This window comes from Artemia sp. Qi Xiang Cuo, chromosome 20, assembly GCF_049724085.1.
Source record: "Artemia sp. Qi Xiang Cuo chromosome 20, ASM4972408v1, whole genome shotgun sequence".
Taxonomy (NCBI): domain Eukaryota; kingdom Metazoa; phylum Arthropoda; class Branchiopoda; order Anostraca; family Artemiidae; genus Artemia; species Artemia sp. Qi Xiang Cuo.
The window spans coordinates 52647865-52666612 of NC_142813.1; the positions used below are offsets into that span (position 1 = coordinate 52647865).

The following is an 18748-nucleotide window of genomic DNA, read 5'->3' on the forward strand; positions in this document are numbered from 1 at the left end:
TGAGAAATTTGTAAACAAGATCATTATGGTGACAAATTAAAATTACTTATATAACTCAGACATGTCTATCTAGCCTTACAAGGGAGAAAACTTTACAAAACTGAAAAAGATAAAAGAGACACTCCTTTGACCACTGGTCATCAGTCGCCCTCCCACAACCAAGTAAGATCTAATTTCTAAATCTGTTTAATTGTAATTTAGTTGTACAATTTAATTTACAATATCAGAGATAATTTTTTAAGTATGTCACTTTCTATAAGTATTCTTATCCTTTTGTGCTTTTTTTGTGACTATATTCGAAACCTCGATGTGTGCTTTATTCGAAAACCTCGATATTTAGTTGCATTTTAATTTGGCGAAATTGCAAAAGAGATAATCAACAAACTGTAGCATATTATAATCTAGCTTCTAAATTAATTTAAAAATGGATTCGCTCATTATGCTGTGGATTTTTTTTTAACGTTGGATTCATTTTTTTTATTGTAGAAAGTATCATTTGTATTTCAATTATGACAGTATTAATATCAGATCGGTTAGGTTTTTTAGACTATAGGTGTTCTAAGATTATTTTTTTAATTTCAGAGTGTAAATAAAAACTTTATATAACTGTCTTCGCTGATTCTGGAAATTCACAAAACCTGATTGCAATGACATCCTGCTATTTACATACGAGATCCTATTCACAAATTCCTGAAAAGCTAACCACTTCAGCACTAGCAAAAAGCAGACTGGTAACAGGAATTTTGATTTTTGTTTGACAATAATGAAGACTCAGAGCCTATTAGTGGAGTTAGAAAGCTTAGTTGACACTGGGGCAAATAGGGTCATTTGAGGAACAACCATCCTTGTATGACAGGCAATGGTGCCAATTCAGACAATTTAAATGTTGGGGGAAGGGAACAAATGTATTTTCCACATTCTAGGGGTAGGCAATTTGTCTATTTTTCTAAAAAAAAATTTCAATGAAATACCAAAAACGGTGTTTTTTTTAATCTGGGAGGGGAGTAAAAAATGTAAAAAGCTGGGGGGTGACCTTCCCATAGAGTAGTGGAGAAAGATCTACTATCCTAGGGTAATTTATCTGCCATATTCGTAAATTTTCTATTTTTTGCTACTCCAAGACATGGAAAGCTCAATGATTAGTTACATTTCAATTTGGCAAACTTTCAAAGAATTTAATTTAAGAAACCATGGCATACTGTGACCTAGCTCCTAAAATAATTTGAACTTGGATTATTAATCATTTATTTACTACACTGTAGTTTTTTCGTCAATGCTGGATTCCTTTTTTATGTTTTTGGGGATTGGAAATTGTAAAAAATTATGATTTTCTTTATTCAGTTATGACATCTTTGACTGTTTATGTTTTATTAGTTAAACTGTTTCCACAAGACAGATTTTTCAGGGAAAAGTAAAGAGTTCTATTAAGCCAAGAATGAGCAAAAATAAAGTCAAATAATCTTCCAAGCACAAAACTACCACAAATCACTATCGATAAATAAATGAAACTCAAAACGAACAGAAATTGCAATAAATAGCCAAGTTAAACTCAAAATGAGCAAAAATTAACATGAGTAGGGCTGATAACCCCTATGCCTTCTCAAGACCAGAACCCAATTTGCGCTTTACTGAAAAAAAAAATGACCGTGGATCGTCAGTTAAATCGACACATACTGACATTTCTTCGCTAAGGTTTTGATAATTTTTCATTTATGAAAGTAAGAAAGGTGAAAATATTTCAAGCGTATTTAGTTTTCAGTCCTCAGGGCAAGAGTTATGCCCTTGGGCATATAGGTATATACAGAAAGGGTGATCGTATAAACTTCGGATGGGCTCATTGGATTCGTTGATTTTGAATTAAAATCAAGTATTTTGCAGGAATCAAGACATGGCTATCAAAATAGGCAACGCAATGTTGGCACAATGTATGATTTTTTTTTTTTTTTTTCAATAGCAGGGCACTTCGTATCGAAGAAGTTGTCGTAGAAAGTAAGAAAGGTGAAAATATTTCAAGCGTATTTAGTTTTCAGTCCTCAGGGCAAGAGTTATGCCCTTGGGCATATAGGTATATACAGAAAGGGTGATCGTATAAACTTCGGATGGGCTCGTTGGATTCGTTGATTTTGAATTAAAATCAAGTATTTTGCAGGAATCAAGACATGGCTAATCATAGGCAGCGCAATGTTGGCACAATGTATGATTTTTTTTTTTCCATAGCAGGGCACTTCGCATCAAAGAAGTTGTCGTAGAAACTTCGAAAAGGGCTCATTCGAATGGAAATTGAAATGGCTAGTGCCCTTTTTAATAGTCGAAAGTGATTAGAAGGTAGCTAACACCCTTCCCACGCCCACTATATCCCCAAACACATCCAATCAAAATTTTGAGATAGCCATTTTGTTCAGCGTAGTTGATTTTCCTATGAAAATTATGTTTTTGAGGAGGACATTCCCCTCGCAGTCCTCAGGAAAAGAGTTGTAAGTTGTGACCTGGGGGTATATAAGATTTTTGTAAAAAGCTTTGTCGTATAAACTTCAAGAAGGACAAATTTAGTTGCAAATTAGAGGCTTAGTGACCTTTTTAATTGTATAAGGTGATGGGACGGTAACTAACCCCTCTCTCATGCCCACCTTTCGCCCAAACATAGCCAATAAAAATTTTGAGATTTCCATTTTGTTCAACGTAGTTGAAAGTTCTGGAAATTAGGTTTTTGAGGATGAAAAACCTCCAGACAGCCCTCAGGGCAAGGGTTATAAGTTATGCCCTGGGGGAAAAAAGGTTTTCATAGAAAGCGTTGTCGTAGAAACTTCAAATGGCTTATTTGATTGTAAATTGAAATGGGTAGTGCCCTTTTTAATGGTCGAAAGTGATTGGAGGGCAACTAACCCCCCTCTCACTCCCACCATTTATCCAAACGAATCTAATCAAAATTTTGAGATAGCCATTTTGTTCATCGTAGTGAAAATTCTGGAAATTAGGTCTATGAGGAGGATAGCCCCCTCAGAGCCCTTAGGGCAAGGGTTAAAAGCTATGCCATGGGGGCATATAAGGTTTTTACTGAAAGCTTTGTCGTAGAAACTTGAAAAAGGGTGCAATTCGGTTGGAAATTGAAAGGGCTATTGCCATTTTAAATAGTCGAAAGTGATTGGAGGGCAACTAACCCCCTCTCACGCCCACCTTCTCCCTAAACACATTCAATCAAAATTTTTGAATAGCCATTTTGTTCCCCGTAGTTGAAAGTTTTGGAAACAAGGTCTCAAAAGGGCTTATTCGATTGGAAATTGAAATACAAGCTATGTCATGGGGGCATATAAGGTTTTTATTGAAAGCTTTGTCGTAGAAACTTGAAAAAGGGTGCATTCGGTTGGAAATTGAAAGGGCTAGTGCCATTTTAAATAGTCAAAAGTAATTGGAGGGCAACTAATCCCACTCTCACGCCCACCATTTCCCCAAACATCCAATCAAAATTTTTAGATAGCCATTTTTTTCAACGTTGTTGAAAGTTCTGGAAATTATGTATTTGAGGATGACAACCCCCCCCCACAGCCCTCAGGGCAAAGGCGGTAAGTTATACACTGGGGGCAAATAAGGTTTGTATAGATAGCGTGGTCATAGAAAGTTAGAAACGTAAAACTTCAAAAAGGGCTCTGTCGATTGAAAATTGGGAGGGCTATTGCGCTTTTTAATAGTTGAAAGTAATCAAGGGAGAATTGCCCCCCCCCCCCCCGTAACGCCCATCATTTCCCGATCAACATCCTGTAATGCCCAACATTTCCGATCAACATTTTGGTATGGCCATTTTGTTCAACGTAGTTGAAAGTTCTGGAAGTTGTGTTTTTAAGGATGACAACCCTCCCCCCATAACTCGCATGACAAGAGTCGTAAGTTATACCCTTGGAGCATATGACGTTTTTATAGAAATTTTTGCGTTAGAAGATTCAAAAAATGTTCATTTGATTCAAAATTGAGAGGACTAGTGCCTTTTTTATTAGTCAATAGCGATCAGAGGTTAAATGTCTCCCTCCACGCCTGTCGTTTCCCCAAACACTTCCAATCAAAATTTTGATATAGCCATTTTGTTAAACCTATTAGAAAGGTCTGGAAATTATGTCTTTGAGGATAACAAATACCCCCAGCCCTCAGGGCAAGTGTTGTAAGTTGTGCCCTGGGGACATATAGGGTTTTTATAGAAATTTTGGTCATATAAACTTCTAACGGGGCTCATTGGATTGATAATCAGGCGCTCCAGTGCTCTTTTTAAGAGTCAAAGTGATCAGAGGGCAACTACCGTCTCACCCCTACACACACGTCACATTGTCCCGAGATGCATCTAATAGAAATTTTGAGATGGTCATTCTATTCAAAATAGTCTAAATATCATATAACAAGACTATTGGGGTTAAAACAAACCCCAGAGATTTGAGGCAAGGGTTGTAAGTTATGCCCAGGAGGTATTAAAGGTTTTTATGAAAGGGATGGTTGTTTAATTTCGGAAGAGGCTCAGTCTTTCTCCCTGAAAAGACTATCATAGGCAGCGTAGTAGCTCTGCCTAAGTAAAGAATGATGTTGGCACAATGTATTATTTTTTTTTTTTTTGTCTTAGACTAGGGCACTTCGTATCGAAGGAGTTGTCGTAGAAACTTCGAAAAGGGCTCATTCGATTGGAAATCAGAGTTGCTAGTGTCCTTTTAACAGTCGAAATTGATTGGAGGACAACTAGCCCCCCCCCCACGCCCATCATTCCCCCAAAGACATCCAATCAAAATTTTGAAATAGCCGTTTTGTTCAGCGTAATTGATTTCCAGATAGAAAATAATTTTTTTTTTTTAGGAGGTTACTCCCCCACAACCCTCAGGGCAAGGGTTTTAAGTTACGCCCTTGGAGCATATAAGAGCGATGTTGGCACAATATATTATTTATAACTTTTTTTTCCTTTAGACCAGGGCACTTCGTATCGAAGAAGTTGTCGTAGAAACTTTAAAAAGGGCTCATTTAATTGGAAATTAGAATGGCTTGTGCCCTTTTTAATAGTCGAAAGTGATTGGAAGGCAACTAACACCCCTTCCACGGCTAACATTCCCCCAAACTCATACAATCAACATTCTGTGATAGCCAGTTTGTTCAGCGTAGTTGATTTCCAGATAGAAAATATGTTTTTGAGGAGGACACTCCCCGACAGCCCTCAGGGCAAGGGTTGTAAGTTATGCCCTGGGGTTATATAAGGTTTTTATAGAAACCGTTGTCGGAGCAACTTAAAAAAGGCTCATTTGATTGGAAATTCAAAGGGATAGTGCCCTTTTTAATAGTCGAAAGTGATTAGAAGGTAGCTAACCCCATCTCACGCCCACCTTTTTCTCAAACACATGCGATCAAAATTTTAAGATAGCCATTTTGTTCAACGTAGTTGAAAGTCTTAGAAATTAGGTATTTGAGGGTGAACCCCCCCCCCCCCCCCCAGGGCCCTCAGGGCAAGGGTTGTAACTTATGCCCTGGGGCATAACTTGTCAGTTATGCCTAAGGTTTTTATTCGGGTTCATTCATAAATAGGGTTCATTTCGATTGGAAATTGAAATGGCTACTGCCCTTTTTAATAGTCGAAAGTGATTGGAAGGCAACTAACACCCCTTTCACGCCTGCCATTTCCCCAAACTCGTCCAATCAATATTTTGAGATAGACTTTTTGTTCCGTGCAGTTTAAAGTTCAGGAAATTATACCTTTGAGCAGGGCACTCCCCCTCCCCAGTCTTGAGGGCAAGAGTTATAAGCTATGCCCTGGGGGCATATAAGTTTTTATTGATAAGGGATTCATTCGATTGGAAATTCAAAGGTCTAGTGCCCTTTTTAATTGTCGAAAGTGATTTGAAGGCAACTAACCTTCCTCTCACGCCCACGTTTTCCCCAAACACATCCAATCAAAATTCTTAGATTGCCATTTTGATCAGGGTAGTTGATTTTCAGATAGAAATTATGTTTTTGAGGAGGAAACCCCGCCACAGCTCTCAGGGCAAGGATTATAAGCTATGCCCTGGGGGCATATAAGGTTTTTATAAAAACCTTTGTTGTAGAAACTTCAAAAAAGGCTCATTCGATTGGAAATTGAAAGGGCTAGTGCCCTTTTTAATAGTTGAAAGTGATTGGAGGGCAACTAACCCCCTTCTCACGCCCACAATTTCCCCAAACACATCCAATAAAAATTTTAAGATAGCCATTTTGTTCAACGTAATTGAAAGTTCTGGAAATTAGGTCTTTGAGAATGACAACCCCCCACAGCCCTCAGGGCAAGGGGTGTATGTTATGCCCTTGGGACATATAAGGTTTTTATAGAACGTGTTGTCTTAGAAACTTCAAAAATGGCTCATTCTATGGGAAATTGAAATGGCTAGTGCCTTTTTTAATAGTCGAAAGTGATTGGAGGCCAACTAACACCCCTTCCACGCCCACCATTTCCCCAAAAACATCCAATCAAAATTTTTGAGATAGCCATTTTTTTCCACACAGTTTAAAGTTCATGAAATTATACCTTTGATTAGAACACTCCCCCCACAGTGTTCAGGGCAAGTGTTATAAGTTATTCCCTGGGGGCATATAAGTTTTTATCGAAATCTTTGTCGTAGAAACTTGAAAAAGGGCTCATTCTATTGGAAATCGACAGGGCTAGTGCCCTTTTAGTATTCGAAATTGACTGAAGGGCAACTAACCCCCCTCTCACGCCCACCATTTCCCCAAACACATCCAATCAAAATTTTGAGATATCCATTTTGTTCAACGTAGTCGAAAGTTCTGGAAATTAGGTCTTTTAGGATGATAACCCCATCAGTGTAAGCCCTCAGTGTAAGGGTTGTAAGTTACGCCCGGGGGCCATCTAAGGTTTATATATAAAGTTGTTGTAGAAATTTTAAAAGGGGCTCATTTGATTGGAAATTGTAATTGCCCTTTTTAATAGTCGAAAGTGAGTGGAAAAAATTCTTTTCAATGTTTTAACTTATAACTTTAAGAAAACAAAAATTAATTAAGAACTTAAGGAATAAATATCAGCATATGTATATTAAACTGACAATGCATATATTTTCAGTAAATTTATTTGAATTTTTTTCAGTAAAGTACATATTATATTCTGGCTTTTAGAAAGCACAGGGTTTAAAACCCTACTCAGATTAATTTCTGCTCGTTTTGAGTTTGACTTATTTTAATTTTTGTTTGTTTTGGGTGTCATTTATTTATTAATACTGATTTATGGTAGTTGTATGCTTGGTAGATCATTTGATTCTAATTTTGTTCATTTTTGGTTCAATGGAGTTCTTTACTTTTTTCTGAAAAACTTTTTTTGTGCAAAAAGTTTTTTTGATTAATTGTAGAAAATGCCAAGACAGATAGTCCGAGTGACTCAGAGGCTAATATGGGATAAGTCCTTTTTAGGATTGTATCAAAAAAATGATGTCATTTCATTTGTTGATAGATAAGTATATCTGTCATCCGTCCATATGCCATTCCTAGGGTGTCATTCCTAAGGTAGATAGTGATAGAATTAAGGCTTGAAAGATTGTTGATTTTGGGTTGACGCGTGACTGACAATGTCCACTGGACTTGTATGTAAAATCTGGGACGGAATTTGCTTGGAAACACAGGCAGCGAACAAGTGAAAACTAAGCCTAATAGGCTTGTAACCGCTTGTAGTATAAAGGTGGAATACCGTGTCATAGGATTGACTCATGACCAACAAGTTCCCTGGACTTACAAGCGAACGGTAAAACCTATAGTTTTCCAAGTGTTTGGTTAAATGGCACGGTTAAACGGCGGGAGTAAGTATGACTCTCTTATTGGACCAATACTTGTGCGTTAGCTTTTGGAAAGGCACGCCTGCCTAGAGTCTCAGAGAGGTTGGGGAAATGATGGGCGTGGGAGGAAGGTTAGTCGCCCTCCAATTACTTTTGACTATTAAAAAAGGTACTGGCCCTTTCAATTTTCAATCTAAAGAGCTGTTTTCGAAGTTCCTACGACAAAAATGCCATCTAAAAATTAATATCAGATGTATTTCGGGAAAATGCAAGGTGCGGAAAGGGTTATCCATCCTCTGATCACTCTGAATCTTGAAAAGTGCACTAGAACTTCTGATTACCAATCCAATGTGTCCCCTTAAAAGGTTATACGATCACCCTTTCTATATATTCCTTATATGTCCCCAAAGCATACCTTACAACCCTTGCTCTGAGGGTTGTGGGGGGTTTTCATCCTCAAAGACATAATTTCCAGACCTTTCAAATACTTTGAACAAAATGGATATCTCAAAATTTCAATTGGATGTGTTTGGGGAAATGGTGGGCATGGGAGGGGGGTTAGTTACCATCCAATCACTTTTTACTATTGAAAAGGGCAATGGGCTCTTTCAAAAAGGACTCTTTCAGTTTCCAATCGAATGAGCTATTTTCGAAGTTTTTTTCGACAACAAATGATCATCTCAAAATTTTTATCAGATACATTTTGGGAAAATACGAGGTGTGGGGGGGGGGTACACACACTTTATTCACTTTGAATCTTATAAAGGGTACTAGAACTTCTGATTACAAATCCAATGAGTCTCTTCCGAAGTTTATGCGATTACCCTTTCTATATATACCTTATTTGCCCCCAGGGCATAACTTACAACCCTTGCCCTGTGGCTCTGGTGGGGGGCGTTTTCATCCTCAAAGACATAATTTCTGAACCTTTCAATTACGTTGAACAAAATGGCTATCTACAAATTTGGATTAGATGGGTTTTGGGAAATGGTGGGCGTGGGAGGATGGTTAGGCAAGGCATAATTTACAACTCAAGCCCTGAGGGTTGTGGGGGTTTGTCATCCTCAAAGACATGATTATCGGACCTTTCAACTACGCTGAACAAAATGGTTATCCCAAAATTTTAATTAGATGTGTTTGGGGAAATGGTGGGCGTAAAAAGGGGGTTAGTTGCCCTCTGATCACTTTCGAATATTAAAAAGGGCACTAGCCACTTCAATCTCTAATCTAGTAAGTCCTTTTAGAAGTTTCTAAGACAACAAATGGCCATTTTAAAATTTGTATCAGAGGCATTTCGTGGGAAAACGAGGTGTGTGTGAGTGTGTGTGTGGGGGGGGGGTATCCACCCTTCGATCACTCTACATCTTAAAGAGGACACTAGAGCTTTTGAATACCAATTCAATGAGCCACCTCTGAAGTTTATACGATCACCCTTTCTATATAAACCTTAAATTTTTATATGAGGTACTTCACAATATAATCTTTTTAAGGGGTACGGGACTTAAAAAAGTTAGAAAACACTGGCCTAAACCATTGTCCTACTTACATATCAATCAAAACAGGATCTCTAACACAAGCTAAAGCAGAGAATATAGTTGACCTGTCTGGAGAATCGACATCAGTGACATATTTTTCAAGAGCAATTTTAAATTCATTCAAACCACCGTGGCAAATGCCATTGCAAAAGCACTTTTCTGGTTTGGTGATATGCTGCGAAAAGAAAAGAAAACAATTAAATTAAAAAAATTAAGAACATCCCGAAAAGTTAAGATAAATAGTTTAAAGTAGCCTATCCTGTAAAAAGAAACTTTTCTCTGTCCCCGCGGATTTCCACAAAATAAGTTACGAGTTTGTAACTTCTACTTAAATATATATTTCTGGGATCAGAATGATTACATTTTGCGGCATTACTTCCCTCTAAAGCAAATTTGATTTTTCTTTTCTCTCATACTTTTTGTGTTTGGTCTTTCCCAAACTAAATAGAATAGAATTTACGCTGTCTAAATCAAAGAGGGTGCGGGAATAGCTTCATATAGCTTCATTTCCACATAGTGTCAGTTCTTGCCATTTAAAGTTTTTGTCTAAACGTTTGTTACCATTAAATCTTCGCTAGTTTTTATGCATACAAATTTGGTACTAAAAGGCACCACTGAGCTGTGGCACTTAGTGGTACTCTGGATGGCTGACACTTAAGAGAATTCAGTCACTATGATTTGCAATGAAGTGCTTAGAAGTTTTTTTTTCCATTCTGGCTCACTAAGCCAAAACTAGTAAGTAAGTACGATTTGTTTCTCGCTAAATCCCCGCCTTAAAAATTACTTTGACCCTCCTTGATCTTTTTACAACCAATAGTTTTCAAAGACTAATCTCTGACAGAAAACAAAAAGAGACAAAGCCAAATAGGTAGACAAAAATGGAATACACGGAAAACTAAGACGGGGAGAACACTAATAAATGAACTTACACACATACAATGAAATAAAGACAGTTATTATTTATTTGTTTTATATTTTCCAGTTAGATCCCCCCCCCCCTCTGAGTAATTCCTCTCTGAAAATTTTCACTGAAAAGCTCTCCCCTCCGGAAGTTTCCCTGTCCCCCTTAGAAAATTATCCCTGAGATATTTACCCCTGGAATCATAGAATTTTTCTTGATTTTCGACCCCAAGTCAAATTTGGCTGGCAAACCTGCAACCCCCGTCTTATCCTGCAACCCCGTTATTTGTAGCGATCAAGAGATTGACTGCTTGCAACCGCTTGTAACTGGGAAATCTAAACAATTATTATTTATTTGTTTTATATTTGACGAAGGAAATAAAAAATATTGTGCCCATATCGCTATTTATTGAAGCAACGCTATTGTAGTACCTACGATGTTTGTTTTAGTAATAATTATCTTGTATTTTACAAGAACTATTTAGTAATTTGTGAGAACCATTTTTATTTGTAAGAACTAATTTGGAAAGACTATTTGTATTTTGTTAAGACCATTTTGTATATTGTAAGAATTATTTTTTGTTTTTTAAGAACTATTTTGTATTTTGTAAAAAGTATTTTGTATTTTGTAAGAATTATTTTGTACTTTGAAAGAATTCATTTGTAAAGAAAGCTTTGTAAGAAAAAATTTGTAAAACCTATTTTGTATATGTAAGAATCATTTTGTATTTTGTAAGAACTATTTTGGATTTTGTAAGAACAAAACCATGCATTCTCATCAGTCATCTGAAAAAAATCAGGTGATCAGCACTACGTGTGTAACGAAATTGAAGGTGCTTCAAAAAGGAAAAATTGGGCTTTGAGGGATTCAATTTGTGTTTATTACGTTTATTGTAAACTTGTGCAGAAGAGAGCTTGAGCGAGTAGGAAGAGTCGTATCGGTACCAGCTGGCCTTCTGGCCTGAAACTGCAGTAAACAGGCAGCTCGAGCACTTACACTTTCCACAAGAGAATCAAATTATGTATCATGTCTTGAATTGTATGTGAATGTTGTATTGTGTATTTTTCAAAATATATTCTGAATGTGAAAAAGTGCATTTGGAAGCCAAAAGAAGCCCGTTTAAGATTCCATTTTTATTTTCTTAAAAAAGAAGATGTAGCCTTGGTGAATGTATTCTTAGAAGACTTTTTTTGTGTGAACACTTTTGTAAAAACATATTTATATTTTTTAATAAGTATTTTTGAAAAGCCATTCCTGATTTTCTCAGAATTATTTTGTATTTTGTACGAACACAGCCATGCATTCCCATCAATCATCTATGAAAATCAAGTAATCAGTACTATAGGTATGACAAAACTGTCTGTATACCATTCAAGATAAATTAATCACAACGTTTAAGACACAAATATTAATAATAATTTCTGCTAAAAATGATAATTTTTATTACTGCTAAATGGGGTTCAGATTTATGCTTAGTGGAGGATACCCAATGTTTTTTTTAGCGAACAGGTCTTTAAATACATAATAAAATATCTTAGTGCTATAAGGCTCAAAATACTTTGTTCTATATTACAGATCCGCCATTTAAAATATCTATAAAAGTTCGAACACTAGATCTTTTATTAAAATTATACTGACTGTAACGTGTTTTATTTAAATTATTTTAGAAATAATCTTGCCCCTTAGAGTTACTTCGTATGGGAAAACTTGGGCTCTGGAAAACTTAGCGGAGGATGCTCAATACTTTTTCAAAATATATTAATTTTTTGTATATTAAATTTGAGTAAATATAATTAATAAAAATCAAACAGAGGATTAGTGGCAACAGTTGACAACTAGTAAGTTGGCTACTAGTTTCTCACTTGCTTGCACTATTTACAAATAATATTTGACTAATCTTAACGAGTAAAAGAAATTGCCGAAACTTCTTAAAAAAAGACCATACCTAGATCTCTACCTTTTGGATGGTATGAAAAAGAGGTTGTTTTTTTTAATATAAATATACAATATACGTAAATTTTATAAATGTAAACCACGGGCCCTAAAGGAGGCTTAGTGGACCATACCATTATTTATTTCTAAATATACATTCATTAAATTTGGCTTAGTAAGAACTTGTTTTACTTAATTTTCATTAAATTCAGTTAACGAAAATTAACAGAGGATTAATGGCTACTGGCGATACATATGTAAAAAAAAGCACGCCTTGACCTCTATTTCTTGGGTGATGTGAAAAAGGGGTCTTAATTTTTTGTTTAAGTGATCTTTGACAATTTTCTAGGTTGAAGAGACATTAAAAAAAAGTGGCTGAAAGAGAGGACAAGGAGGTTGTCTAAAAAGGAGAAGGGAGTCAGGAAGAGCTGAAAACAATCAGGAATCAAGTTGCACTATATTTTAAAGAAAAGGAAAGAAACCGACGACGACAGTGACGGCAACGTTCATCAGTTCTGGAGACACAATCGCTATAAAATTCCTTGCATCACCGCACTTGCCAGAAAGTTATTGTCTATTCTTGCGACTAGTGTGACCAAAGAAAGACTATTTTTGGTGGTAGGCCTGAAAGTGACTATGATAGTGACGTAGAAGAGAAACGGCCTCAGTCCACACAGATTGGATAAGTTAATTTTCATTCACGATAACTATAGCCACATCCCGCAGTTCTAATATGCTTCTGAAGTTTGCCCGAAAGACTTTTTTTTTACTTGAACTAATATTCGAAGATAAATGATGAATTTTGTGATACGGTATTCGAAGTTCTGTATACATTAATTTTCGATGAATAAAAATACTACCAATTTTGTTAACTAATTATTTTAGGAATACATAACTGTTAGACATTTTAACAATTCTGCAGGGGTTCCGAAATGCCACAGCCACTTTGTTACTAGCACATTTCTACTTCTCTTGATGAATAACGAAGAAGACCAGCGTCCAAACAGCGACTCGCAAAGTTCCTACCTCATGAATACGCCCAAATCTGTTATAAATTAAAAAGGGATTTGAGGAAGACTGACCAAGAAATAAATGTTTCTGGTCTATATTGATCGCGTTGACCTTCTCTTATAGGTGCGACGCCGGGAACTAGTGGTAATTGTAGTAGCAGTGGTAGCATACAAACTTCCCTTTTTATCATGTCCCTTATCATTTTCTGAAAGTTCCAAATTGACATACCTAGTCTTTCATGAGATACGTCCTTTTGACAATCCGTAAGCACATAACATGTTTTGATTTACTTCAGCACTCTCCTCAAGTTTCTCTGAAAGGCTCATCTGTTTTCCCTTCGTCTTTTTGGAAAATGAAGTTCAAACATGAATACCTTTCTAAGTGACATGCACTATTTGTAAGCAATGAATGAATAGCCAAATTTACAGGCCTTAACTTGAGAGTTAACATCCCACTGTTGGGAGGTTGCATCCCCAAAGACATAATTATTAAACCTTTCAATAATACTGAACAAAATAGTTCTCTTAAAATTTTGATTGGATGTGTTTTGGGGAATGATAGGATTGTGGGGGCAGGCTGGTTGTCCTCCTTTCAATTTTGACTCTTAAAAAAGCACTAGATCTTCCAACTTCCAATCGAGTTAGTCCCATCCGACCCAAAGTTTATACAACCATTTGCTACCTAAGAATCTTATATGCCCGAGGTATAACTTACAACCTTGCACCTGGGCTCTGGATATGCTTTTTGGACTAATGTGAACAAAATGGGTTTCTCACAATTTTGATTGGATGCGTTTGGGAAAACAGGTTGTCAGGGAGAGGCGGTTAGTTGCCTACATCAATTTTGACTCTTAAAAAGGAACTAGAGCTATACATTTACAATCAAACGAGCTCCCTCTAGAGTTCAAATAACCGCACCTTCCATAAAAAGCTTATATGATCCCAAAATACAACTTACAACCCTGGCCCCCAGACTCTGAGGGGTTGTGTCAATCCCAAAAGCCTTGCTATGTGATCTTCGGACTGCTTTTGAACAAATGGCTATCTCAAAATATCAATAATATGGCACATCAAAAAATATAAATTTCTTAATATAATAGCTGTAATATATAATTATCAGTTATTAATCTTATTTTAGAGCAAACTTATCTTGTTTTGTGTTTTTTAAGCAAAAATATCTGTTTTGCGTTCATTTTCCCATTGAAGACTCAAAAGCCATTCTAATCCTTTCGTCCTACGACATTAAAAGACAAAATATGTTTAAAATGTTTTAACTTTTAATAAATAAAAATTATTAAAACTTTATAATATATCACTATATGTATACTGAACTGACAATTCATAGCGATTTTTTTTTTCAGTAAAGTGCAAATTATGTTATGGTCTTGAAAAGGCAGGGGGGGGTGTCAAATACATAATTTTGAGACCTTTCAACAACGCTGAACAAAATGGTTATCTCAACATTTTTATTTTATGTGTTTTGAGAATTGATGGGCGTAGGGGGGAGGATTTCCCTCCATTCACTTTTGATGAATAATCAGGGCAATAGCCCTTTCAATTTCCAATCGAATGAGCCTTTCCCGAAGTTTCTACGACAACAAATAGCCATCTCAAAATTGTTATCAGATACATTTCGGGAAAATACAAGGTTTGGGGGGGGGGGGGGGGTATCCACCTTTCGATCACTTTCAATCTTGAAAAGGACTTTAGAACATATGATTGTCAATCCAACGAGTCCCCTCCTAAGTCTATATGGTCACCCTTTCTATAAAAACCTTATATGCCCCCAGGGCATAACTTACAACCCTTGTCCCGAAGGTTGTGGGGGGGGAGGGGGGTTTTCATCTTCAAAGACATCATTTCTGGACCTTTCAATTACGTCGAACAAAATGCCTATCTCAAAATTTTAATTGGATGTGTTTGGGGAAATGGTGGGCGTGAGAGGAGTGATAAGTTGCCCTCCAGTCACTTTCGACTATCACAAAGGGCTCTAGCCCTTTTAATTTCTAATCGAATGAGCTCTTTTCAAAGTTTCTACGACAACAAATGGCCATCTCAAAAATTTATATTTGATACATTTCGGGAAAATACGAGGTGTGTGTGGGGGGGGGGGCGGGGTATCCACCGTTTATACAATCACCCTTTCTATATAAACCTTATATGCCCCCAGGGTATAACTTAAAACCCTTGTCCTGAGGGCTGTGGGGGGGGGGGGTTCATCCTCAAAGACATAGTTTCAGGACCTTTCATTTATGTTGAACAGAATGGCTATCTAAAAATTCTTATTGGATGCGTTTGGGAAGATGATGGGCGTGGGAGGGGGGTTAGTTGCCCTCAAATCGCTTTTGACTAATAAAAAGGGCACTAACCCTTTCAATTTCCAATCGAATGAGCCTTTTTTGAAGTTTCTACGACAACAAATGGTCATTTCAAAATTTCAATCAGATGCATTTTGGGCAAAAAGGAGGTGGGATGGGGGGGGGGTATCTACCCTTCCATTACTCTGAATATCAAAAATGGCACTAAAACTTCTGACTAGAAATCCAATAAGCCCCTCCAAAGTTTTTTCCGATCATCCTTTCTATATAGAAACCCTATAGGCCCCTAGGGCGTCACTTAAAACCCTTGCCCTGAGGACTGTAGGGGGGGGGGTTCAAATTATAATTTCCAAATTAAAGAAGTACCCTGGTCTAAAACCAAAAAAATAATAATAATACATTGTGCCCACATCGCTCTGTACTTAGGCAGCGCTATTGCCCTGCCAATGATACCTTTTATGCCCCAAGCGCAAAATTTATAACCCTTGCCCTGAGGGCTGTGGGGGGTTATCATCCTCAAAGACGTTATTTCCTAACCTTTCAATTACGTTGAACAAAATAACTGTCTCAAATTTGTTATTTGATGGTTTGGGGAAACGGTGAGCGTTGGAGGGGGGTTAGTTGCCCTCCAACCACTTTAGACTATTAAAAAAGCCACTGGCTCTTTCAATTTCCAATCGAACGAGCTCTTTTGGAAGTTTTTTTTTTTTTTACAACAAATGGCCATCTCAGAATTTCTATAAGATGCATTTCGATAAAATACGAGGTGTGTGTGTGTGTATGTGGGGGAAGAAGGGTCCAGCTCTGGATAGTCAATGGGCATGGGATGTGTAATATTTTTTTCTCCATATTATTGGGGGGGGGGGGCACCTGCCCCTCCTTGCCACCCCCAAACGACACCCCTGATAATAAGGCACAGTTAGTGTAGTAATAAATACCCGATTTCAATTTCTAAAAAAAAAAAATGTAAAGTTTGCAAAATCACAAATGTGGTCGAGGCCGAAGGCCTCGACCGAGTCCGTTGATTTTGAATTGAATTTATCAAATATTTTGGGCAATAGGTTGCATCAAGACTGGGCTGGCAATGCGTGTCGAACAGGGAATTTTCAGACATATCTTCAAAAAAGTAGTGAGAACTGGTTCTTTATGACAACCCCCCCCCCCTACAGCCCTCTGGGCAAGAGTTGTAAGTTATGCCCTAGAGGCATATAAGCTATATATAGAGATTGTGATCGTATAAGCTTCGGAGGGGGCTCATTGGATTGGTAATAAGAAGTTCTAAAGCTCTTTTTTAGATTCAGTGATCAGAGGGTGGATACCCCCCCCCACCTCATATTTTTCCGAAATGCATCTGATAGAAATTTTGAGATGGCTAATTGTTGTCTTAGAAACCTGGTAGAGCTCGTTCGATTGGAAATTGAAAGGGCTAGTGCCCTTTTTACAAGTCGAATGTGATTAAAGGGCAATTAACCCCCCTCCCACGCCCACCATTTCCCCAAATACCACCAATTCAAATTTTTATATAGCCATTTTGTTCAATGTAATTGAAAGGTCAAGAAATTATGTTTTTGAGGATGACAGGCCTCTCAGAGCCCTCAGGGCAAGGGTCGTAAGCTATGCCCTAGGGGCATATAAGGTATATATAGAAAGGGTGATCGTCTAAACTTCGAAGGTGGCTCATGGGATTGCAATCAGAGGTTCTAGTGCCCTTTTTAAGATTCAAAGTGGTCAGAGGGTGGATTCCCCCCCCCCTTACACCTCGTATTTTACCGAAATGCATCTGATAGAAATTCTGAGATGGCCATTTGTTGTAAAAAAAAAAAATTTCAAAAGAGCTTTTTCGATTGGAAATTGAAAGAGCCAGTGCCCGTTTTAATAGTCGAAAGTGATTGGAGGGCAACTAAACCCCTCCCACCCCCACCGTTTCCCCAAACACATCCAATAAAAATCTTGATAGTCATTTTGTTCAACGTAATTGACAGGTTCGGAAATTATGTCTTAGAGGATGACAACACCCCACAGCCCTCAGGGCAAGAGTTATAAATTTGGCGCTGGGGCATAAAAGGTACCATTGGCATTGCATTAGCGCTGCCTAAGTAAAGAGTTATGTGGGCACAATGTTTTTGTTTTTTTTAGCATTAAGTAAAAACAGATGCGATTTAGTCAATTTTTCCTCTCAGACTTAGTAAATTCTTCCAGGCCAGGGAGGCAACACTGAATTATATCTAGTTATCTAATTCATATACTATTGTCTTGTCAAGCTTGACAGATGTATCATTTGAAGGTTGATAATGAGGTTTTTAGTAATTGATTCAGCCAATATCTACTATCTACTAATATTTAGTTAGCTCTATTTTCAACAGGCATTGATTCTCGTTAATGAGATTTGATTTGCCTATTTTATGCGCATTTACCTTAGTTCAAACAATATAAAAAAAGAATATCATTAATCAACCCTATTTTTTGCACTTCAAATGAAGTAAACAAGGCAGTGAAATAAACAAATAATATAAAATAAAACGAACAATTTATTACGAAAATTAAAGAACAATGGAAAAAAAAACGTTAAATTGTCATTAGCCTAGGAGCAATATTCATAGACATCAATTCTTGAAAAAGCAGTTTCGCAGCATAAGGGAGTTTCACTTGAGACACCTAGAAGAAAAAAAGGTATGTTTTTATCTGGAACTGGAACCTCCTTTTATTTGACTCTCTCAACACGATTGACGTTCGATTTGGGGATATTCAAAGATGACATGGAGCATAAGAATATATCAATTAAGTGAATAGAAGCTGAAACTAGATTATTATTTAGAGCATTGAAGTTGTCCCCCAAAAAGGTGTTCAAACTGCTATTCCCAGTTTTGCGGTAAAAGGAGGAGGGATTGAATCTCCTCCTTTTGACATAATCTTCCTTTTTGGTAAAGCCTCGGGTAAGATCTAACTAAATTGAGACTCAATAGCCTTAGCCCTAGGCAGGTGCGCATAAATCTGACCTGGAATAGGGGCAAATGATAAAAACTACAGTCGACCTTGATAACTCGAAATCCTCGATATCTTGGTAAACCTGTTAAGTCAAAATTCAATAGATAAGTGGTCATTCAATCTTCACTTTAACACCACAAGTCAAAGTTTACCTCAGTATCTGGTAGGTTTCTCAACAGACTTCTGTTAGTCGAAACCCCAGTAGGCAGGTTGCAACGTGTAAACTTCGATATGCATTAATTTTGTTTAACATATTTTTGTATCAGATTCGGTTAATGTTCAGGTATTTTATTGA

The 18748-nt window shown here is 37.0% G+C and overlaps 2 protein-coding genes across 2 annotated transcripts in view; one reads left to right on the top strand and one right to left on the bottom strand.

The window, feature by feature from the left end:
- The window catches only part of LOC148940350 (uncharacterized), a 33448-nt gene extending 20484 nt beyond the window's left edge, over positions 1-12964 (top strand). Inside the window, exon 3 of the mRNA XM_089106146.1 lies at positions 12490-12964. The gene's annotated coding sequence lies outside the window, so the exon portion shown is untranslated. The remainder of the gene's footprint in view (positions 1-12489) is intronic.
- A 5014-nt stretch (positions 12965-17978) lies between these two features.
- The window catches only part of Polr2B (RNA polymerase II subunit RpII140), a 103136-nt gene continuing 102366 nt past the window's right edge, over positions 17979-18748 (bottom strand). The window contains exon 21 of the mRNA XM_089106315.1: positions 17979-18123. Coding sequence (XP_088962441.1) covers positions 18034-18123 — 90 coding nt within the window. The 3' untranslated portion in view covers positions 17979-18033. The remainder of the gene's footprint in view (positions 18124-18748) is intronic.